This window comes from Talaromyces proteolyticus, assembly GCF_021365285.1.
Source record: "Talaromyces proteolyticus strain PMI_201 chromosome Unknown BGW36scaffold_7, whole genome shotgun sequence".
NCBI lineage: Eukaryota > Fungi > Ascomycota > Eurotiomycetes > Eurotiales > Trichocomaceae > Talaromyces > Talaromyces proteolyticus.
Window position 1 is genome coordinate 2,265,069 of NW_025764283.1, and position 22,095 is coordinate 2,287,163.

General features: G+C 47.9%; 7 protein-coding genes across 7 annotated transcripts; 4 read left to right on the forward strand and 3 right to left on the reverse strand.

Annotated features, from left to right (window-relative positions):
* Positions 1-42: 42 nt before the first annotated feature.
* On the reverse strand, positions 43-2,548 carry BGW36DRAFT_428688 (putative SWI-SNF complex subunit; the record flags this gene model as incomplete). Its single annotated transcript, XM_046220589.1, has 2 exons — positions 43-366; positions 467-2,548. The coding sequence occupies 2 exons, from the start codon at positions 2,546-2,548 to the stop codon at positions 43-45; spliced, it is 2,406 nt and encodes an 801-aa protein (XP_046071629.1).
* Positions 2,549-3,798: 1,250 nt separating this feature from the next.
* Positions 3,799-4,698, reverse strand: BGW36DRAFT_297282 (endonuclease/exonuclease/phosphatase family protein; the record flags this gene model as incomplete). Its single annotated transcript, XM_046211346.1, has 1 exon — positions 3,799-4,698. One exon carries the CDS (start codon positions 4,696-4,698, stop codon positions 3,799-3,801), a length of 900 nt encoding a protein of 299 aa, XP_046071630.1.
* Positions 4,699-5,055: 357 nt separating this feature from the next.
* BGW36DRAFT_381476 (curved DNA-binding protein) lies at positions 5,056-7,171 on the forward strand. The gene is made up of 5 exons (XM_046216433.1): positions 5,056-5,225; positions 5,334-5,417; positions 5,475-5,579; positions 5,642-6,454; positions 6,510-7,171. Exons 1-5 carry the CDS (start codon positions 5,207-5,209, stop codon positions 6,695-6,697), a joined length of 1,209 nt encoding a protein of 402 aa, XP_046071631.1. The 5' UTR covers positions 5,056-5,206; the 3' UTR covers positions 6,698-7,171.
* A 1,743-nt stretch (positions 7,172-8,914) lies between these two features.
* BGW36DRAFT_398179 (putative PHD finger domain protein) lies at positions 8,915-11,316 on the forward strand (the record flags this gene model as incomplete). Its single annotated transcript, XM_046218381.1, has 3 exons — positions 8,915-10,055; positions 10,083-10,238; positions 10,271-11,316. The coding sequence occupies 3 exons, from the start codon at positions 8,915-8,917 to the stop codon at positions 11,314-11,316; spliced, it is 2,343 nt and encodes a 780-aa protein (XP_046071632.1).
* A 586-nt stretch (positions 11,317-11,902) lies between these two features.
* On the reverse strand, positions 11,903-14,167 carry BGW36DRAFT_381480 (putative lectin family integral membrane protein). The gene is made up of 6 exons (XM_046216434.1): positions 13,699-14,167; positions 13,575-13,641; positions 13,449-13,519; positions 13,205-13,385; positions 12,423-13,140; positions 11,903-12,362 (listed from the first exon to the last, which is right to left on the reverse strand). Exons 1-6 carry the CDS (start codon positions 13,785-13,787, stop codon positions 12,235-12,237), a joined length of 1,254 nt encoding a protein of 417 aa, XP_046071633.1. The 5' UTR covers positions 13,788-14,167; the 3' UTR covers positions 11,903-12,234.
* Position 14,168: 1 nt separating this feature from the next.
* BGW36DRAFT_381482 (glucosyltransferase) lies at positions 14,169-16,114 on the forward strand. The gene is made up of 6 exons (XM_046216435.1): positions 14,169-14,337; positions 14,393-14,471; positions 14,523-14,716; positions 14,772-15,265; positions 15,318-15,457; positions 15,511-16,114. Exons 1-6 carry the CDS (start codon positions 14,261-14,263, stop codon positions 16,033-16,035), a joined length of 1,509 nt encoding a protein of 502 aa, XP_046071634.1. The 5' UTR covers positions 14,169-14,260; the 3' UTR covers positions 16,036-16,114.
* A 2,140-nt stretch (positions 16,115-18,254) lies between these two features.
* BGW36DRAFT_190832 (DDT domain protein) lies at positions 18,255-22,032 on the forward strand. The gene is made up of 8 exons (XM_046209789.1): positions 18,255-18,288; positions 18,462-18,549; positions 18,606-18,671; positions 18,745-18,888; positions 18,939-19,041; positions 19,094-19,110; positions 19,162-20,750; positions 20,810-22,032. The coding sequence occupies exons 2-8, from the start codon at positions 18,547-18,549 to the stop codon at positions 21,918-21,920; spliced, it is 3,033 nt and encodes a 1,010-aa protein (XP_046071635.1). The 5' UTR covers positions 18,255-18,288; positions 18,462-18,546; the 3' UTR covers positions 21,921-22,032.
* Positions 22,033-22,095: the final 63 nt, after the last annotated feature.

Consider the following 22,095-nt stretch of genomic DNA (forward strand, 5'->3'; position numbering starts at 1 on the left):
GTCACAGTGATATAACGGGTAGAAAAGATATGAGAGCGGGGGTTATGACGGTGCGGATGATCCCCCGGTTCGTGCTAATCTTTCTTCCACGCGCTCTTTGTGTTGTCGGTTTCTTAGGTGGACTTCAAAGTTATCGACTGTCATACTAGGCCCGGGTGTATACAGCTTCCCGGGACAGTCGAGACAACGTATTCGAGGTAAATACTGGTACTTTATTCTTGGATCAGGTTGCGTTGTACTGGGATTCGGTACTGGCGTCATCGTTGTCGTGTCGATTGCAGAGTATCGCATTACACCCTCAAATTGGTCGTTAGGGTAATTTCGTTTGAGCCTTTCTAACCCAGAGGCAAGCCAAGCTGGAGCAGGCTAGTATTGCGTGTTATCATCACATAGTAACCAAAAAGACAAAGAAGCTCTGAGTCGTGGGAGACATGAGGAGCTACCTATGAGCATTGAAAGAACTTACCGGTGGAGGTCCAGTTTGGGTAGGTGGCGGAGCATCAATAGCTCCAATCTGTGGTGCTGGAGCGTGAGAATGTGCCGCACTGCTTGCGTTGCTGGATCGTATTGGAGTGGCGTTTTGGTGTTGTGCACTTGGAGGCGGCATTACGCTCTGGATAGGGGTCTGTAAATGGGGAGTATTGCTTTTAGACATTGTATGCCCTGGGAGATTAGGCGTCGAAGGCTGTTTTCGATTCCTTTGATCTTGCAAAAAGAATTTAAACCTTTCTTTGGAAATCTTGAGTCTGACGATAAGTTTCTCTGGCTCCTCCGAACTTTCCTCTCTGTAGTCTCGTCGCCGTGGAACTCTGGTCTCATGGTGAGATGGCTCTGGAGTGGCCGAGTGGGTGAAATTGGCTCTTAGAGCCGCTTGGGCGGCGGATGCCGCCCCTCTCATTCCTCTTGTACGGGCAGTGCCTTGGGCCAGGTGAACCCCGATTGCTGGTGAACCAACGGAAGATTCATCACTATCTGACAGATCAGAATCGTCGATCCCATCTCGTTGTCCTGCACCTGAGCGTCTCGTCCGACCAGTCCCCGATCGTTTGAACAGATGTGTTTCGTCAAGTGAAGAAGCACTGTTCGGTATGACAGAGGACACAACCATTGTGCGAATGGTACGTTGGCGATCTTTCAGGTCTGGAAGAGCTGGGCCACCACGACGATTGACAGATCGCTTCTGTCGCCTTTGCTCTCGGGATATTGAGACTTCGGTTCGCTCAAGTTCTGCCTCATTGAGCTCGTAGAGGTATGGGGTGTATTCTTTCGCAGCTTGAAATGGTCGAAATGTGGAGGTAATTGGAGAAGGTAAAAAAGCGGTTTTAAGGTCTGGATCATCAACGGGGCGTCCATCAAATGGGTGTGCCGTGATGTATAGGGACCGGGTGAAAAGCTGAACTTGTTCTCGAATCGAATGGGCAATGGCAGTGGTGAATTCACCGGACAGGGATAGATCATTAGTCATTTGCAAAGCAAAGTCCTCGGGGGAATTGTAAGGGTTGTTGATTTCCCATTCAAATTGATCAACTAAGGTGTGTTGACCAATCGTGATATTCAGTTTTACCAAAATTCGCATTTCATCATTTTTATATGCATCGTATGGCAGATGAGGGTCAAGGGCCTCTTCTTCCATGAAAACGTGTGGGAAGTAGTCACCTAATTGTTCCTGAATACTTTGCGTAATTTGTCGGATCAAAGGCGCAGATGTTTCAAGTGCAAGGCCCAGATCTTCAACCAGTTTCTCCGCAAATAGCTCGGGAGAAGTCACTCTATCATGAAGATTCCATGTAAAAGTGTCACGGATCTTAACCTTCTCCCAATCACAGTCCAGACGAATTGGAACCAAATCTTCTTTTAATTCGCCTTGCGCTTTGAGGTCCTTCCTCGATACACGCAGTTCTCTGGCCTTTCTCCCTCCTGGTCGGCGCCGATTAGACGGGTAGAGTAATTGAGGGTGTTGATTCTTTAGGTCTGTTCGCGCATTGCCAAAGCCTTCGTAGCCAGTACCGTATAGGGCGGCGGGGTTCATTTGGGCCTCTCGACGTAGGGCTAACAGATGGTCTCGCTCGACGCGTTTTTGCTGAAGAATATCTTGGCTGGAGTGGCGGGTAGCTGCCAGGGCATTGTGCTGAAACTCGCGATAGACATATTGCTCTATGAGTATTTTGTCAGCTGGTGTTTCTCGCACGCGTACCGGAAGATGTTCTGTAGCAACAGTGGCGATGACGGAGCCTGATCGGGATCTTTTGCGACTGGCATTAATACCGTTGGTGCCATTTGCCGGAGACGGATGGTCATCGGCATTGTGATTTTGAGCGGACGATAGGCCGGATGCAGCAAGTAGAGCTTTGGCATTTTGCTTTGATTCAGAGATCGAATCTATCTCTGAACCATTGGCGTCCTTGTCTTGCGATGCGCTGGAAGGCTCAGGCCTTGTGTCGTCTAGCGAAGTTGGCGGCTGTCCATTATGAGAGCCGGGAGAAAGTGAGTCGCCAGTTGGAAAGACCGAATGCGAGAGATCCCGGTCGGATACGCCGGGCGAAGGCATGGTTTAAAGTCGATCGATAAAGCTGGCGACTAGAGACGTGTCGTGTCTCTCTCACGCGAGACACGTGGAAAGCAACTCGCGATGACGAGAACACCAGCCTACGGTCGCATCGTTGAAAGGGCCTGAGTGGGAGCAATAGACGTGTTAGATTCTGGACAGTCAAAGCAGGATGCTATATCAGGCAAGGATGATACAGCCATCAACTGGAGACAGGGCATGGTGGCTGATGGCCAAACAGAGGAGGATCTGTGGCGGTGAGGTACACGCCCAAGACGGCCGGCCATCATAGCAGCACAGACGCTGGCAGGGTTTTCAGGAGCAGAGCAGGATGGGGGACATGGACAGCAGCAGCCGTACGTACCGAGGCAGCAAGCAAGAATACAAGGCGCCAACGAGCGGTAGGCGATCGATGTATGAGAATGCCGGAGTATATTTTGTCGGGGGACGTGCAAACAGGATCTGGATCTCTCTTACGCGCAGGGGTTTGCCAAGCGCTGGCGACAAAAGCAGGAAGGCCAGCAGCAGAGCCGAGTCAACGAGAGCTGGGAGGGATCGCACCGGGTGTGGACAGCGGTCACAATGACAGTCACAGTCACAGGTACAGGTACAGGCGCTGTACAGTGGTGTCACTGGCGTGGCTTCGTGGTGCGTCACTGGGGCAGATACGCTCTGGTTGGTTTGCGTAGAGAGAGAAGAGAGAAGGGCTCGGGGGCGCTGCGACTGCGAGTGTCCACCTGTCGCCCTTCCCGCGCCTTGCCGGAAGCGGAAAAGCCGTTTTACGCGACACCGTCCTGCCGGATTGATTGGCTGAGAGCGTTGCTGGGGATGGTTCTTGGATTGTGGATGTAATAATTAATAGTAAATGTACGGAATAGTAGTTATGCGCTCTCCGCGCTGCCTCCATCGCAGCCTCGTGTTACGTATGTGACGTATGTTACATATTGCATATTATAAAGTTATATATTACACATATTGAGAGCCGAGGCCCGTGTAATTTCGGCGTATCAATACGACAGTGGTCATTTTGCTTTTGCCTCCACTTTCGCGAGTCACGTGGATGCTTGGTTCTGTCATCTGCGAATATTATCAAGAGTGAATTTATTAAAACTGTCTTCTCATCTACACATACTATGTATGTCGTTGAACGAAACCATCCCAATGCATCAGGTCACTGTTCGGTGTGTAGAAAGAGATGACAAGCGTATTCGTCACGTAGCATCTGAACAACTACACTATGCATACAGATAGCTTCATGTTAGAACCGCATCGACCACGACTGCGCGGTGATCCGAGTTGAACACGCCGTCTTCGAAGCGATTGGGCAGGACAGCATACCCCCGGGCCGTCCACGGCGATTTGCGCGTGTCTTGGCCTGCGCCTGGAACAGGCCCCAGAAGGATGTAGTCTATCCGTTTCGCCTCTTCGTCTTCATACCCGAATCCCGTCCAGGTGATTGCATCCCCATAGCGTTTTCCTGCTTCTATGAGCTTTTGGCTGTCTACCAGGGAGGAATTGGCAGCAGTGAGCACTTGATACGCCTCCTGTTGCTCGTCACTGTTGAAGTCACCGGATAGGACGACGCCCGATATGGATTCTCCATCGGCCCCGTGGAGATAGTCGTCGATTTCACGGAGAATGATATGGGCAGCCTCGAATCGAGACCGGGAGCCCTGATCGTCAAGGTGTGTATTTAACACCAAGGTTGTTTTGTCCGTCGCGCGATGTTGAAACGACCCGATTGTCACAATTCGAGTGGAGGCCGAATCCCATGACTTGGACGGCTTCTCTGGGGTCTTGGAAAGCCAAACCGTTTCCCAGTGTTGCAGCTTCCAGATGCTGGGGCGGTAGAATATAGGCGAGTACTCTCCCTGCTCGTCGCCATCGTCGCGACCAACCCCAATGTAGTCCCACTGCGAGTCGTTTCCTGCGTCCTCGTTTAGGCCCGACAAGATGTCAGCTAGCTGCACATGAAGGACCTCTTGTAAGCATATAAATGATTGTGGGACATGCTGGGTGTTGTAGACTAGTTCGTTGAGGAGACGCTGTTTCCGATCCGCCCACGGCTTTTCACCTTTGAAAGGCTGGGACGTGGCATAACGGATGTTGTGGGTGAGAACACGGAGCGGCAGAACGTCTCTCGGCTCCTTCATGACCCACTGGCTCGACCGGATCTCGTGGATGAGGCAGCAAAGCAAGACCAGCCCGTGGATGAAGCTCAGCGGCAGCGCCATGATGCCGGGGCCGACGAGGATGCAGGCTGTTCAAATTTTGTGGATGAACAGTCATCGACAGTAATCGGCAGTCATCGGCAGAGAATGGGATGTGTTGGTGTTGCGGCGTGGACAGCGCGAGGGTGTATGTGCATGTCCATGTTTGACATAGTAGGAGTGGTGGTGGTAGAGCAGGTGCAGGTATGACGTTGCGTCCTCAGACGGCAGCAGCCCCACCACGACAGCCTGGCGCACACACACTATTAGCACTGCTGAGACAGACAAACCCCGCCATACCCTCATCTATTTAGTACCTTCCTTGCGCACACGACAGCCGCCTCGCATTGCCATTGCTTCGACGTGTCGTGAGCCTTCTGTATCTATTCTATCTTTCTATATCGAACGTTTGTCTCGAGCCTCCCGGGCTAACGAGGAAGATCTGCACGCAATGGCGGAGTCCGAGGTTGGTGAGTGAACCATGCTTTGTCTTGCGCTACACGTGTGCTGCCTGGCAAGCCAGAGCTTCTTGGAGAAACCGGCATGGGAAGCTAACACACCTACTTTCTCTCCTTCAGACTACACCCTCAACAACCCTGATACCCTGACCAAGTACAAGACCGCTGCGCAAATCTCGCAGAAGGTGCTGGAGGCCGTAACAGGTGAGCCTGGGACATGGCAGTGCCCAGGATCCGTTGACTGACACTGCTGAATGGTAGGATGGTGCCTTGAGGGAAGCAAGATTCTCGAACTTTGCCAGAAGGGTGATCAACTCCTCGAGGAAGAAATCTCCAAGGTCTACAAAGGCAAAAAAATTGTCAAAGGTGACCCGCAACCAACGCTTAAAGTCTGCCTTGCTCTTAGTATTGACTGTGTCTTCTCCCAGGCATTGGCCATCCCACTACCGTATCACCAAGCTCATTTGTGACTCCGTACACACCCCTTGTCTCTGACACAGAGGAGGCTGAGACGACACTCAAGGCAGGTGAGGTCATCAAGATTCAGCTTGGTGCCCAAATCGACGGGTTTGGCACAATTGTCTCCGATACGATCATCGTCGCCAGAAAAGACTCCCCCAAGGATGTAGTGGAAGGTCGTGAAGCTGATCTTGTTCATGCTACCTATTATGCCAACGAGCTTCTCTTACGCTTGATGGTCCCCCCAGGTCTACTGGCTTCCGGCACAGACGAGGAGAAGGTAAAGGCCGCTGCCCAGAAGCCTCCAACCCAGAGCAAAATTTCCAGCTTGATCGAGAAGGTGGCCAAGACATACGGTTGCAATGTCGTTGAAAACACTACTAGCTGGCTGTTCGAGCGCAATGAAATCGAAGGTAACAAAAAGATTATCCTCTCACCTGGTGGTGGTGCCAAGGGTGAAGGTTCACCAGACGTCGGCGAAGTCTGGGGTGTCGAAGTTGGCCTGAGTCTAGGTTCTGGAAAGGTCAAGACATTGCCGCAACGAGCTACTTTACACCGCCGCACCACCACAACCTATATTTTGAAACGTCCAAGCTCTCGCCAAACTCTTTCCGAGATTGTCAAGAAGTTTGGAACTTTTCCTTTCAGTCTGCGTCAGCTGGATGACGAGAAGGCTGCTAAAGTTGGTGTTGTTGAGTGTGTTCGAGGTGGTGTAGTTCGGCAATACGAGCCGGCCGGTGATTCGGATAACGAGCCAGTCTCTCGTCTTCTGACTACCGTTGGTAAGCAACTTAAAATCCGAGTCTTTCAAATAAATCAAGCTAACGCTGTACTCAGCCATTACTAAGAACGGCTTGACCAGGCTGGCTGCTCCTCCTGCCCCTGACCTAACCAAATTCAAAACTGACAAAAAGATCGAGGATCAAGAGATCCTTGAAATTTTGGAGCAACCTCTATCAAAGGCTAAAAAGTCATCCAACAAAAAGAAAAAGTCAGCAAAACCAGCTTCCGGAGAGGCGGAATAAAGAAATGCAGAGCACGGGAATCCTTCATCCCGCTCGAGTAGACACAGTTTGAAAGCGCCTATTCCAGGGTGCTGATAATTCTGGAAATTAAAAGGCAAACTTACTTGGCTTTCAAGAAGAAAGCTGGAGCACTCGAAATACCGTGGATGTTGCCATTTGGGCGTCAAGGTGGCAGTTTATAGTTACGAACTACTTCTGTCCATAAATACAACGCAAGCTAAGCGAGCGAAAATTAAAAAAATAGTGAGAGTGCAATTCTACGTAGATCGCTGGTAACATAGTCAACTGCATATACCCTTCCGGATGTCATGTTGGTGACATTTATTTGAGCATGAGGTAGCAACAGGTAACATGCTCATCCAGACTCAGAACATAATGTTACGATCAATTCATCTGGATTCTGACGATAGACCAAGAGAACTTCTAGATATATAATAAATAGGTATATCCATAATATGCCAAGTCGAACATTTCAAGCGGTAAATCAAATCAGCTGTAGAAAAAATTGAAAACGGCCACTATCAAAATAACCCTTAACGGTCCGGCTGACTGCAGCTTGAGTCAACCAACTGGTGCTATGCAGTGTGCAGTGGCATTCTTTGGTATATCTCATTGCCAATATCATCTCATGTGCTCAGTCGTACACGAATTCATGCATGCGTGGAGATATCATTGTTACCGGGTGCCGTTTCCAATCTCGGGATTTTTGATGTCTTCGGAACTGGAGTCAACCGATCCATCATAGACCTACCTACCTGTTTGCCCCGTGGCGAGTCTTTTCCCAACCCCCTCTTTTCTAGACTTCTCTCGCGTTATCACATCCTCACATATTCACCTCGTTTTTTTTATTTCTTCCATATCTTCCATTTCTTGTCGTTTGACAAGACAGCGTTTCCTCGAAATCACACCCCTTACACCGGCATCACTGCCTTTTTGAAAGCCTAATACTGTTTCCTTCCCTAACATCTAACTTCTCTCATCCTCTTGACTGTATGAGAGGATAGATGGTTTTACCATTGATCACACTGAATTATCTGAATCACTGCATAGTGCATCACATCTGCTCTCTCGTTGGCCTCTTCACCTGGTTCTAAATTTAGGTACTGGTCTCGCTCATCATCAAAATTTTACCTTCTTCTACCCGCTGGAGTATTTAATACTTATAGGCAGATATCTGCTACTCTGCAGAGATATCTTGGGCCTGCAGCTGTTCTAGCTTTTATTTTCAAGCGTGGCCTAGTTTCTGCAGCCCATCCCCCAAACCCCTCCATCCCAAGTCGATCGGCTTCGCATCGCCATTCTCTATCACCACCTCCACCCTCTTCCAAGACCATCACGGCCATTAAAAAACCATCAAATCATATGTTTCTTTTCTTTTGGGTCTTTTAATTTTGATAGTTGTGCTTTTGTCACCGTTTATCGCACCAACTGAGAGACCCTCGATTCTACTCTTACGACAAGCCATATAGGCGCATTTTCTTCAATCTCTGGAGCAGGGACTATCCTCAACTGTTTTCCCATTGTTATCGCATCTCCCTCGGAATCGTGTTCACTGTAGGTGGTTAAGGACTCCTGTCGTTCTCTGCACCTACTGAGTATCGGGACCGTAGGACTCGTTCCTCTCGACAGAATCACTGGAGAAGCCAAACTAGGAAGAAATTACGCAGTATTCTACAGTTAAGAGGACTTAAAACGAGCGAAAGCCTTTGGAAAGACTTTCTTGCTGCTTTCGCTTCCTTCACTACGGCTTTGCTATTAGAAAGGGGTAGACCCCTGAATCTCGTTAGGTAGACTGTCCTCTGGAGAGAGCCTCAAACTTGATTCGTTTATTCGATGAACTAGCAAACATTCTACGGAATCATCGATTTTCGTCACCAAGCAGAAGAAAAGGGCGCTGTTGTGTTCGGGGTTTTCCTTACATTTGCCGGTTAGGGCGTGACTGGCAGGAGTTCCCGAAAAAGTCGCCTACTCGACTCTCCCGGCCTTCTTCCTTTCTTCTCTCCCTTGACCCGGAGATTACGCGGGGGCAGTCCACGATTCAGCAGCAGAGCCTGGTGCTTTTGCAACCGGCTTTGGAATCATCTGTCTGAGTGAGTTCCTTCCATCCCCCCCGAATTGTTTATTGGGCTAACCTGGTCGCGTAGGCGCTCCCCTGTCCGGGGCCGATCATCTTCCCTTCAGCCCTTGGAGGAGCTATACAGATTGACTCCAAAAACAATGGCCCCAAATTTACGCTCTAGTTCTCGAGCAACACCGCATAATTCCCGTCCTTCTACCCCGATAGCATCTCATTCGGCTTCAGAATTTTTCGACTCTTCGAGACCTCGCAAGCAACGCCGCACCGGGCGACACTCGCGCATCGGCGTCGAAATCCTGGACACTTCCCGTGAGAATACAGCAGAACCCCAACCACTGGGACAGTTAAGCAGTCACAAAACAAACGTGGATCAAAAACTGTACTCTCGACATCTTGATGCCGAAATGTCAGTGAACGGGAAGTTGTCAATCGATCAGTTGATCGCGAACTCCAACTGGGATGAGCCTACGTTGAGAGAATCGCAGCCGAGTTACAAAGACTACACCTGGTCAAATGCCTGGTACGGTCAAAATGCTGCTCTTTCGTCTATGCGACCTTTAGGACATCTACCTTCAGCGGCGGACAAGCGTAAAGCTGGGATCAAAGTGCCGAAACAGATCAAAGAGGCCAAAGAGCATAGAAAGGTGGCGAAGAAAGATGCCAGTCAAGAAAATCTCATATCTGAAAGCAACACGCCTGTCGCCACATCTGACCCTGCGTCACTCCCGACTTTCACCTCGACTGAATATGACGTGGAGAAGCTCCGGTCTGTAGTGCAAGTCGCCCTTCGCGTCGCAGAGGAGGCTGGCAATCGAGCCGTGTCACAAGGACTTCGACGGCTGTGGGATCAAGGCTCCACCGATCCTTTTGCTCTTTCCATTCTAGATAGTGTGATGAGGAAGAACCCCGATTCAGATCAGAAGGCCGTATTCAAGACGGTTATGCGAGACGCCTATAAACGAAGCAATCCGGCTGATAGCGCTGTTGCTCCAGAACCTGTCAGTCGCTCGCTTTCGACAACCAGCGTCAGTTCTTTGTCCTCGACCAAATCCACAGGTCCAAAACCAATGGGAACGCCCACGACCGGAACGGCTCCTCTGACTAGGGGCAGGAAGAGAGGCCGCGACTCGGAATTGCTGCTCGTTTCATCTTCAATGGTAGACGAGGCTGCCCCGCAGAGTGTTCATGTAGGGGAAGTTTTGGATCACGAAGAACAAGAAGATCTGGCGTCGATAGCTAAACGCACTCGTCGCGACAATTTTCCAATCGTCGCAAGGGAAAGTCAAATTCGCTCTTCTTTGGCTACAGAAAGCTCGATGGATTCATCGTTCGACGAGTCTGAGCCTGAGGTTCCGGATGAGAATACCTCTAGCGAACGTGCTGCTGCACGCGATGGTTCCCAAGAGAACAGGGATTATTGCCATCAATGTCAAACTAGTGGATCGCTACTATGCTGTGATGGCTGTGTTAATTCTTACCATTTCTCTTGCCTGGAGCCGCCGTTGGATCCTGCAAACCCCCCGAAGGACAATGGTTCTGCCCGACGTGCGAGGTGCGCCTTTCATTTAAATCCCTTGTTAAGAACCTTGGACAGTCAGAGCAAGAATTCCAGCTTCCTCACAGCATCCGCCATTACTACCAGGGCGTGCAATCTGGTAAAGGAGGTGTGTACCAGCAAGTTGCAACCAACTTGAGAAGTGGACCTCACGGCCGGGGTAGACGAGAGGGAAGGGCCGAGCAAGAATACCTAACCCGGCAGTTTGATGCAAAGGGGAAGCTCATTGTCTGTATCGCGTGTGGTTTAACATCCAATGGGACTCGTCCGATGATACAATGTGACTATTGCCCATGTTGGTGGCATATTGATTGCACAGATCCTCCTTTGCCTGGACCTCCAAAACAACTACACCCTAGTGACAAGACTTACCACAACTGGATGTGTCCTAATCATATTGATCACGAACTCTACGTTGTTCACACTGAGAATGGGTCTTATGCGGGCAAATCTCGAATTCGACGGCCTAGGAACCCTCGCGTGATTGACATCGATATTTTACCGGAGGATTCAGAAGTCGAAGAGCTACAAGAAACGGAATCTCAAGGAATTGTTTATCGGGTTTCAGAACAGGGAGTGAAACTCAACTTCATCGAGCGGGTTAAGCGAGAGAATCTTGATTTTGATATTTGCGTTGCTGGTGCTGAACGATATCGAAAGTACGCTTCTAAGAAATTGGATGAATTGGTAGAGCGAGCAGCCGAATTTTACCAATCTGCCGCGCCACAAATTTTATCAAATACCGAAGCTGAAGCATCGATATTGGGCTCGCGTTCTCCAGCCGACCGCGAAGCTATCGCCAACCTCGTCTCTTTCGCAACACAAGACCGTGATATCCCAAAAATCCCATCGGATCGAGTCACCCCCCTGATTGATGCACTGCTTGCCTCTTCTGAAGAAGGTGCTCCACATGCTCCAACCGAGCTGGAATCACTTCAAGCGCTCCAGGAGCTGATTAGTCGCCGTATCGGAACACTACAGAAATAATTGCTAGGATGCGCTATTTAGATTATTCATGCATATTGAGGTTTCTTACAAAAAATATCAAGAGTTTTACCCCCTATTACACGCGCATCGACATACATTGCGACGATACATTCTTAGAGACGAACCAAAAAACCGGTTTCGCTTTAAGATTTTGGACAGACTCAGCAGCGCTGTTTAAAGCTAGCCTGCACACATGTATCATAGAATGAAATTGGTCGTTTGATTAGGAATTCCCATTGTGAATTTTGGGAAATTGTTTTTCGGAGTTTGCATCATGTTTCTTTTCTCTTCACTTTTTTCCTCTGGGGTACCCTCTGGGGTTTGTTTGATCATTTTCAATGGCGAGAAAGGGACTTAGGCATCGTTTGTTTGTCATTATCAGGGTTGCAGCCCATATTTTTATCACCAGCATACATTTGGCAATTTCGCGAAATTGTCACGTTCTACTTTCAATGTTGAGCTTGTTTATTCTGTCTTATTGTCTAAAAGCATTAGTTTTGTAATTAAACTTCGTGCCAAGCCAGGCCACATTCGTTGTCAGCAGTCACTTCCAATCTTTGTTTCAATTATTTTACGACTTTACACTCATTGATTGACCAGAGTTTTGCGACTGATGGTAAAGATAAAGCTCTCTAAGAACCCCTCCCCCCTAAGTGACAATGCACGTATGAAACAGTTACAGTACAAGCTGAAGTGACTACTAGTACATCGATTGATGTCATGATGGCTAAATGATAACTGTTGTACAAAAGTAACATATAACTAGCCAATTGCGTAACGTGGGCAATGCTATAAAATCCGATATCCAACCCGAAAAGAGACATATCAAGAAGAAACATGAAAATAATACCTAAAAGGGATTTACGAATGGCGTAAATCATCACATCATTCTTCTTAGAGAACCGTCGGCTAGGTCATTCATAGGAATTTTTTCGGCATGCTGTTGCGTCGGCGTTTGTAGAAAATGTATACCCCAGCAAGAACGAGCTGGAAGGCAATAACGACGCAGATAAAGAGTCCCATGCGAGGCGTTGTAGCAGTGATCACTGATCAGAGAGAGTTAATAATGCTTCTTGTAGATGTGGTTGTGTTTTGAAGATACATACTGTTGAGAATGGAAGTTTGTAAAGCCTCAGTCAAGCTGACGTGAGATGTCTCGATTGCTTTATGAAGTTGTGTAAACTGGTTTCGATAGTCCCTTCCTTCTAGATCGCGCTGCAGACCCGACAACGCGTTCTCTATACGTTTTAGACGGTCATTTACCTCATTGAGACGAGCGTCATTTTGCCATGATGAGCTAGAGGAGTCCGAAGAATCTGACGACCCTGATGAGCCTAACGCGACTTTATTGAGAAGCTCCTGGTGACGAGAATCACTCTGCTGTGAAAGTTGCGCAACGTCCTGGCCAAGCTGCTGGAGACGGTTGTTTATATCGTTGAGTGCGCCGGAGTTGATCGAATTAGTTTCATCATTGTTTGTTGTGGCCCGAATTGGCACTTGTTGCTGCTGCTGTGTCTGTCCAGAAGTTTGGGGACCCGGAGTCACGAGGAATTTGAAGATTTCGAATGAATCTGGGTTATCAGGTGTAGCAGCTGTTAATCCAAAGACGTTGCCTGATGGTAAAACGACTTTTGGCGTCTGGAAACAGATTTTTTGGTCCACGATAACCTCGAAAATGCTGCTAGTCTGCTTGATCTCAATCATAGAAGGACGTCCCAAGTTGCGATATGGGTAATCACAGTGGCCGAAAGCTAGGCTGTCGACATTGGTGTGTTGGTTGTAAGCTATCGAGCCGTCGTTTAAAAAGCCACGAACGCTTCCGCCCTAACAAGGAACTTTAGCATCGAGGCCAGTATTTTAGTATAGTAATCAAGTGATGAAAGCTCACCCGTCCGCCATGGGTATCAAAGGTCAAAACGAATCCGTCAAATTTTCCCACTGTATAGATGCTTGAGGAGCTAACCTGGCTCTCTCCGTCCTTAACGTACCATAATTGGAGGTTACCGCTACCCCTCTCTTGACCAGTAGCTCTGAACTGGAACTCTGCAGTCCAGCTAGACTCTGAAAGACTGAAAAAGAAAAGTTAGTTAGCGTATTACCGAGAATCACGTAAGCTGTGCACTAGAACATACGGCTTCTCAGCCCATAGAGAGCCTCTTGTGTGCCCGGGATAAGGTGGTGTGAGGATGAGCTTGTCAGAGAGCTTAAAAGGAGTCAGTTTTTTATTTACAAATAGCCATGGACCACTCTCTACTAACAACTCGTGGCTGGTGACCTTCGCCCTTAAGAGCCCATCCTGGGATGCTATCGGAGCTTTGAGAAATCCTGGGAGAGGAACTTTAGTTGCACAACTAGTCGGTAGAGTGGGTTGGATGGACTCACTTATCTCCATACCCAAAGCTGACACTTTCTATGACCGACTGTGCACTGACCGCAGTCAAGTAAAGAGCGAGAGACACCGGCAGCTTCATATTTGATCCCCGGTGTTATTACTGTGGATATTCAGTAATGAGGCAGGATTGTGACTACACAACAATTGGCCACTATCAATCTCTTTGATCTTCCAGGCAACCCGCAGTCGATTACAATTGGCAATCGCACGCGAGCAAACCTTCAAAGCAATAGGTACAGCGGGGTTATAGTATGAAAGGCACTATTAATTGAATCGAGGAAGGAAGCCGGGGAGGAGTGACAATGCCCGGGAGAAGCATATATGCATGGGAGTGGTAATACGTCCTTGGTCGTAGTAGGGAGGTTGATGAATACATTTGGCCCGCCGACCAATTAGCTTCTTGACAGCTTGGCCTCACACATCAGATTACAATCAGTCACGTGCATCGCAACTTCCGCATCTCCGCAACACGGGCGCTTCAAGCTCCAGCACCAGTCGTCGCATTGAGGAAGAACCCTTTCTCCGTTTGTCTCGCGATGCAACCAGCAGCAAATGCCTAACTTCTATCCTTCGTTGGCGCAGTGCGCCCTTGTTGCGGCGGCCTTCAAGGTGCTTCTCTTTCCTGCCTAGTATGAACAAGCTCAAAGGTTTCTTGCAGTATTAAGTCATTGACGTTTTGTATAGCAAGTCCACCGATTTCGAAGTGCATCGCAATTGGCTCGCCATTACCAGCTCTCTTCCAGTTCAAGAATGGTATTACGAGGTATGACACGGAGAGCAGGCTTTAGGAATATCTTTTTGAAGTTTGTCGCAGAAAACTTCGGAATGGACTCTCGATTACCCTCCATTCTTTGCTGCCTTTGAATGGCTTCTTTCGAAACTCGCATACTACGCTGACCCTGCTATGCTGATTGTAAACAACCTCGATTATGACTCATGGCAAACCGTCTATTTCCAACGCGCGAGCGTTATAATTACGGAGCTGGTTCTGGTATTTGCACTGACTCGGTAAGCGGACCTGCTCTCTATGTATTTCGCCTCGCTAATGTGTTTTTAAATGGAGATATGTCGAGTCTGTCTCTCCAGCCAATAAAAGTCTAGCACATATTGCGAGCTTGTCCGTTCTACTATCGCCGGGCCTTCTTATCATCGATCACATCCACTTTCAATACAATGGGTTTTTGTACGGGGTCTTGATCTTGTCGATTGTCTGGGCACGCAAACAATCGACTTTACTCTACAGCGCAGTGGCCTTTGCAGCTCTCCTGTGTCTCAAACATATATACTTGTATCTGTCTCTAGCCTGGTTTGTATATTTGCTAAGAGTTTATTGTCTTGATCCGAAATCTATCCTTCGACCTCGGTTTGTGAACACGACCAAGCTGGGACTCAGTGTTACTAGCGTTTTCGCGTTGGCTTTTGGACCATTCGCATACTGGAACCAGCTGCTTCAACTGAAAAGTCGACTCTTTCCGTTCTCTCGCGGTCTCACGCACGCATACTGGGCTCCAAATATTTGGGCAATGTATGCATTTGCGGATCGTGTATTAATTCCATGTATGAATTCCCTCCCATCCGAGATTACAGGCCCAAGACTGACATTACAAAGTTGGCCCTCGCTTAGGCTTGTTAGTCGATTACGAAGCCAGACAGAGTGTTACTCGAGGCTTGGTAGGTGACAGTTCTTTTGCAGTACTACCACAAATCAGCAAGGAACAAACTTTTGCTCTCACTTTTATTTTTCAACTGGTACGTTTGCATTCCTGTCAGTGGACTCTTGAAAATATATTCATACTTTACAGCTATGCCTGATCAAGCTTTGGGTACGCCCAGACTGGGATACGTTCATTGGCGCTATTACATTGTGTGGTTACGCGTCCTTTTTGTTCGGATGGCACGTTCATGAGAAGGCTGTCCTCCTAATTATTATCCCATTCAGTCTTATTGCGCTCAAAGACCGACGATATCTCGGCGCCTTCCGGCCTTTGGCGGTAGCTGGTCATGTCTCTCTCTTCCCTCTCCTTTTCACGGCCACTGAGTTTCCCATCAAGACAGTGTATACGATTTTCTGGCTTATTTTGTTTCTCTTCGCCTTTGACCGGGTCGCACCTGTCCCCGAGCGACCGCGAGTGTTTTTACTTGACCGATTCTCCTCCTTGTACATTACTATCAGTATTCCACTCATACTTTATTGCTCTCTGATACACCAGATCGTCTTCGGCTTGAACCGGTATGAATTCGTCCCGCTCATGTTCATGAGCGCTTATTCCGCGTTGGGGGTGGTGGGTAGCTGGATTGGGTTCATGGTTGTTTTCTTCACTAGTTAGGAAATATGTAACTGTGTTGATATGTTCCGGAAATCAATTCCCACACTACCATCATTTATTATTATTTCTCATCGAGCTATGCATTTAACTAAGTTAACGTATTTCACAAGTAACTCGGCAACACAAGCAACCCGGCCACCCATGTAATGCATACAAAATAGCCATTTTTTGTATCTCAATATCTCAACAAAATTATATATAAACTGTCGATTGAAATTTACTATGTCACTTACTTAGTAAAAAAAAATATAAATTTAAAATGAATTTTAAAATAAATAAGTAGATCTTAAAATTACATTGAATAATATAAAATACACAAAATTACACTGTTTCTTTTATATTTTTTATTAATTTTAAGTTATTATCACTAATTTTTATCTATATTATTATTAAGCTCATTATATAATATATATTAAATTTTGGACTATGATTTATAAATAATTTTGTTGAGACATTGAGATACAAAAAATGGCTATTTTGTATGCATTACATGGGTGGCCGGGTTGCTTGTGAAATACGTTAGTTGCCGACTCTCAGTCTTACATAAGACGATCAAATGCGATTTTCACGTGGATCACAGATGTCTCCAGCGCCCCATATTAAGGAAGCCTTCCACCAATAATAAAGAGCCTCAAACCGGAGCTTCTCTGGACCCATGGCTAGGCCGCGAATGGACTAGCCTGCGGGATCCAAGCCCCTTCTGTCGCGAATCATCCGTGATTCTTCTTTCTTCTGAATGTGGATTGCTATATGATTCTTGTGATTGTTGTAACACGCCTTTCTGCACTGATTGGGCCTTGGAATCGAGGCCGATCAAGCAAAGTATCATCTCAAGCGGACGGTTGGCTGCTATGCTCGGATCCAAGCACCGGGCATAGCATGCCGCATGTTTTGTTGTTTGCTGCCTACGTCATCTTAAATTAGGGCTTCAATGCCTGCGTCAACAAGCGTGCTTGACAGTAGAGCGCACGAGATTCCCGTCGATGGATAAGAGATGCTAAGGGGATGTATAGATTAATGTCTACTTATAACTGAAGCTCTCAAGAATTCAATTTCGGTGCTCAAGTTATCTGTCTTGCTGGACCAGAAATCACTTCTATTCGGGAAGACGCGGTGGGATGAAAAACATTTATGAAGCGCATCTGATTGATCACGCTTCTTTAGACATTGAAGTAGAGTGTGCATGACAAAATTCACTCTGTGGTTTTCGGCCTCTTCTATAGTATAAAAGACAGGCTAGATATTGGCGTTTTGGCTATGCATCAGCCTCGTCATGAACATCTTGCCTAAATCGCAAACAGCATCATTTGATATCAAAAGAATGAAGAAGACTGCGGAGGATAGATGCCGTGGCTGATTGCTTTACATATCAGGCGAGGACGGACGCTCCTATATAGTTCCACATACTCCGGCAATGGATTCATAGTGAAGAGCATAGCGAGGCTTTGTATTAGACAAATGTTGCAGCACAATATTACCTAAATAGGAAATACCTGCAGCAGCAGCTCTGACGGCAATCCGAAAAGAGCCCCAGAGGCATAAAATGCCTTGGTTGTGGTCGTCTTCGACCGTGCTGAGGCAGCTGTCCCCTGGTTGTAGCGTCTGATGCTGGGTGGCCACGGTATCGTAGGAAGGTTGCGGCAGCCGCAGATGTGATTGGCTGGCGGGAGAAGAAAATCGGCTCAAGCTGCAGTGACGCAGGTTGCAGGGACGGCAGCGCGCAACTAAGCGTAAGACTGTAGCATGGAGCATGGAGCATGTAGGATGTATGCCGCATGTAATATGGCCAGGGAGAACAAGGCGGCCCGGGTCTCCGGCGCGTGGTCTAGCTCCTGCCTCAGGCCAGCGCTCGTTCTTCTCCTCGTCTGGCCCAATGAGCGAGCCGCCTGGGCCGGGAGCCGCCCTGTAGTTCCCTTCTTGGCCTCCACCTCTGTCGCTCTCTCCTCCTGCCCTTGTCTACTCCTGCTGTCTTCGCTCTTTTCTTCCTTTTCTCCCGCAACATCTCGATACCTGTCAGACCGCCGCTGCACATCCCTCGTACCCCGCTACAATACGCGTCTATCCCGACTTCTGTCGTCTGTGGTCTCACCAAAAAATAAAAAAGAAAAAAAAAAGAGAAGCTACGCCTCGCCACAACGCGCCCTCCGCCAGTACCCCCCGACGCACCGCCCAATTCACCCCGCGTCAACACCGCGAATTTTAGCAGAGTAGTCGCACGCCTGAGTGAGCCTGTATTCAACCCAGGTCTTTAAGGCAAGTCCCCGTCCTCCGTTACTTGTCCTGTTTCTGTTTATCTCGAGTATCCGAGCTCTCCCACCTTGCGATCTTTCTTAAGTCCCGGATCCCCATACAGTTTTGCAATGCATCACATGCTAAATTTCTCTCGTGTCATTACAGCATCGTCTTGGACGAAACTAATTCTTAAGTTGCCTCTAGAACCAGAGTTCCACGACGCGCCGTTTGAGAGATTCATGGTGGGAAAGTCGCCGCATCCTTCGTCGGCAGGAGATAATGGTACGAGGTCTTTCCGATACAACCAAGAAGACATGGAAAGTAACGTCAGGGAATAGGTGTTATTCAAGAGGAAGCCCGTCCAGTATCTTCCGCAGCCTACAATTGAAGATGAGAGCTCAGAGGTATGCACATGATTGCGCATTAGTTCGGCATAATCCTTTTCCTGATCCATGATCTGATTGAGATTTTCCATAGATTTGGGTCATTGCCGAGACCAATGAGGTCTTCACCACCTACGAGTCGTTCCTCCATAGGAGGGATTTCTACAAACAGCGTCGCTTCATTTGTGAAATCACGGGACATTCGGGCTTGACTTTTTTCGAAGCTCTACAGAGTGAAGTGGGTCGCTTGATCAATCAATGCCATCATCGTATATTGACTGCGACTAGATGACAGAGTCTCGGGAGCTCAACAGTGCTTTTCCAGATGCTCTGAAAGAACCTATACTCCGACGAGTGCAATTCTCGACTGTGTCAAGAGTCGACCACCTTGGTATGTTGTAGAATCGTTGCGCTTTGTGTCTGGCTAACAATGGATATTTTAGTGGATGAGATATATGAAGTGAGTTTGCATGCCATCTTGATTGGGACGAAGAATTCTGATCTAGTGCAGGAATTCAAGCAAGACTTCTATCCCGGAGAACATGTTGCCACAGTATTGAAGGACAACACTCGTCTGCACGGCATCATACGCGACAAAATGAATTTCCCTCGGCAATACTACACAGACGGCGGTGTCAAGTCAGAAGCTTATGCTAGATACTTGGTAAGAATAGTCGACCGGCCTAACGAGGAGGCTTTGCTTGATCAAGATCACATCACTCGCGACCGGAAAACGTTTTCCAAGCAGATGCTCCGCGCTTTCATCAAGAACAACACCACTCGAGAATCATGGAATGGAGCCCCTTGGTTGGTGAAGCCGGGAATCGCAGATGATTATAAAATTGAGACGGATGTACCAAAACACTTGCAATATGGAGCTCGAGTTGCCGAAAAGAAAGCCCTGAAAAAGGCAGACCAGGAAGGGCATTTTGGGTTTTTCTCATCCAAGAAGTTACCTGAACTGAAACCGGCAACTGGAGTAGTGTCAAAGACAAAATTATCGTCCCAAGAATTGGCAAGAAACAGAGCGGAACAATTTATCGAGTACCAGCGCTCACTTAATGGGGACCCTTCTTTCTTGGTCTCTAAACAGCAAGGCGGAGGTCCTCGGCTAGTCAAGGATTCCGAGTCGGACAAAAAAATCATGATTCCAGTAGTCACCATGAAGGCAGAGCCGCCCCCTCCGCCTGTCATTAAGTATCCAATCGAAGATTTGGATATCAAACACGATTCAGGACGAAAGCCTCGGCCGAAACTGAGATTCGATGTGGATGCTACTCCTGATTTAGCTGATGATGGAGATCTACTGCCGCATGATATTAAATCAGAATCTGTCAGCCATTTTCTTGAGACTTGGAATACATTGAACGTGTATTGTGAAGTGTTTCAACTGGATTCTTTCACATTTGATGACTTTGTGGAAGCAGTTCGGTTTTCATCGCATGATGTCGACTGTGAGCTTTTTGTGGAAGTCCACTGTGCTGTGCTCAAAAAATTGGTGAACACTGAGAAGGATGATGATGGCGCTATTCAGGTATCCCTTCCTGATCTACCCCAAGTCTCATCTGACGAATCAGACTCCGAGGAAGAAGAAGAGTCTGAGGACAGCCCCGAGCCAGAGCCAATAGTCACTCGAATGACAACTAGGGGTAGCTTAGCCAAAGCTGAGGCTGCTCATCTGAAATCACAACTAGAAAATGGAGGACTCTCTGAGTCAGGCGAACCTAGGGTGCACCGGGCTACAGAGTTATTGGAGCAGTACGGCTGGATTGAGCGACTGCGAAAACGGGATTTCAAAAATGGCGGCTGGCAGGTAGTTATGGTTGGACTGTTGTATCAACTGTCCATGCGACCGAAGATGCAAAAAGTCTGCGAGGAAATATTGGAGCACCTCGTTCCCTTGGATATTGAACCAACCCAGGAGAGTGTTTATGCGCAGTATGCGACGCTTGATGTCAATCTTCGCATTCGAGCCCTTCAAATCATCTGCATGCTCAGTCTGGAGACAAAGGCTATCAGAAACTATCTCGAGGAATGTAGTAACCAGATGACCGAATTTCGCAAAGAAAAAATGGAGCACCAGCGAGCGCGAAAAGCTGCGTAAGATTGTCCTTGATTCTACTAGATGTTCATACTGATTAATATGTGTACCTTCACAGTCTCGAAGAATTACGGAAACTCCATATTGAAAGAAAAGCACATGAGCCTGAACCTGAGAAGGAAGAGACTGAGAAAGAAAAGGAAAAATCAACCAATGAAGGAAAATCCTCAGTTGACGTCGACATGGTGGATGCTGCTTTGGCCACGAAGTCTGAAGACGATGTCGATACTGATGAAATCATGGATACCGAGGATGAGGACCGCCGTGGGCCATCTCTTCGCGGAGGAACCGATCGGATTCTGGAACGCAAACGCCGGCAAGAAGCAGAACGCGAGCGGAGAGAGCAACTGGCAAAACAACCAAAAGGCTCAAAGCAATATCAAAGAATATTGAAAAAGATTGAAGAGCAGGAAGCGAAGATTACCGAATTAGAGGCTGAAATTGCCATCGTTGATAATGATCTCCGAGAAGCCGATTGCCCAAGGACTAGATGCTTGGGTAAGGATCGGTTTTGCAATCGATATTGGTGGTTTGAGCGCAACGCTATGCCTTATGGAGGTCTTCCGAACAGCTCAACAGCCGACGCACAGTATGCGAACGGCCGTCTATGGGTACAAGGACCAGATGACATGGAGCGGGAGGGTTTTATTGATCAACCAGAACATCTCAGGAAAATATATGTCAAAGCGCATCGAATGACCCCGGCTGAACGCAAAAAGTACGAGGAAGGAGAGACAAGTCTCTTGACTGCTCATAACTGGGCGTATTATGACGAGCCTGAGCAGTTGGATGAACTCATTCGCTGGCTTGACGCACGTGGTCTTCGAGAGATTAAATTGAAGAAGGAGCTGCAGCTCCAACGTGGACACATCACTAAGTACATGAAGGCTCGCAGTGATTATCTCACTCGAACTGCAGAACGTGCAGAATCCGAAGAACTCCCGACAAAGCGTATGTCTACAAGAACAAAAACCTATGTTGATGACGGCAGACATCGTTGTTTGAGGTGGAAAAATACAACGGCGCTGAGTGAGATGGGCCACCTTCATGTTGACGCTGGGCGCGCCGCAAAGCGGTCGAAGAGAGCGACAGATGAAGTGAAAGAATTAAAAGCTATAGGCAAACAAGCCAAGCCTCTATCTCGACAAGGCTCTCGATACAAGTTCTAAGGGCGAGAATGAGAGGTGGCATCTGTGATCCGATGCCACAGTACATGTTCGATTACTGGCACGTTTCCAAGCCCTTGCATAATTTTACGAGCAACGAGTCTTTTTCTTCAAAATATGACACTGTTAGAAGTTTTCTAATTTACGAGCGGCTGTAATGGCTGCATATAAAATGCAT

Bases quoted from the DNA above. Each gene is read 5' to 3' on its own strand.
- BGW36DRAFT_381476 (XM_046216433.1), top strand. The intron at 5,418-5,474 runs GTGAGCCTGGGA...GCTGAATGGTAG, and splicing joins GGTGCTGGAGGCCGTAACAG to GATGGTGCCTTGAGGGAAGC. The intron at 5,580-5,641 runs GTGACCCGCAAC...GTCTTCTCCCAG, and splicing joins AGGCAAAAAAATTGTCAAAG to GCATTGGCCATCCCACTACC.
- BGW36DRAFT_381480 (XM_046216434.1), bottom strand. From the start codon at position 13,787: ATGAAGCTGCCGGTGTCTCTCGCTCTTTACTTGACTGCGGTCAGTGCA. The intron at 13,141-13,204 runs GTGAGCTTTCAT...GTTCCTTGTTAG, and splicing joins TTGATACCCATGGCGGACGG to GGCGGAAGCGTTCGTGGCTT. The intron at 12,363-12,422 runs GTATGTATCTTC...CTCTCTGATCAG, and splicing joins ACAAACTTCCATTCTCAACA to TGATCACTGCTACAACGCCT.
- BGW36DRAFT_381482 (XM_046216435.1), top strand. From the start codon at position 14,261: ATGCCTAACTTCTATCCTTCGTTGGCGCAGTGCGCCCTTGTTGCGGCG. The intron at 14,472-14,522 runs GTATGACACGGA...AGTTTGTCGCAG, and splicing joins TTCAAGAATGGTATTACGAG to AAAACTTCGGAATGGACTCT. The intron at 15,458-15,510 runs GTACGTTTGCAT...CATACTTTACAG, and splicing joins TCACTTTTATTTTTCAACTG to CTATGCCTGATCAAGCTTTG.
- BGW36DRAFT_190832 (XM_046209789.1), top strand. The intron at 18,889-18,938 runs GTGGGTCGCTTG...GACTGCGACTAG, and splicing joins TCGAAGCTCTACAGAGTGAA to ATGACAGAGTCTCGGGAGCT. The intron at 20,751-20,809 runs GTAAGATTGTCC...GTACCTTCACAG, and splicing joins CAGCGAGCGCGAAAAGCTGC to TCTCGAAGAATTACGGAAAC.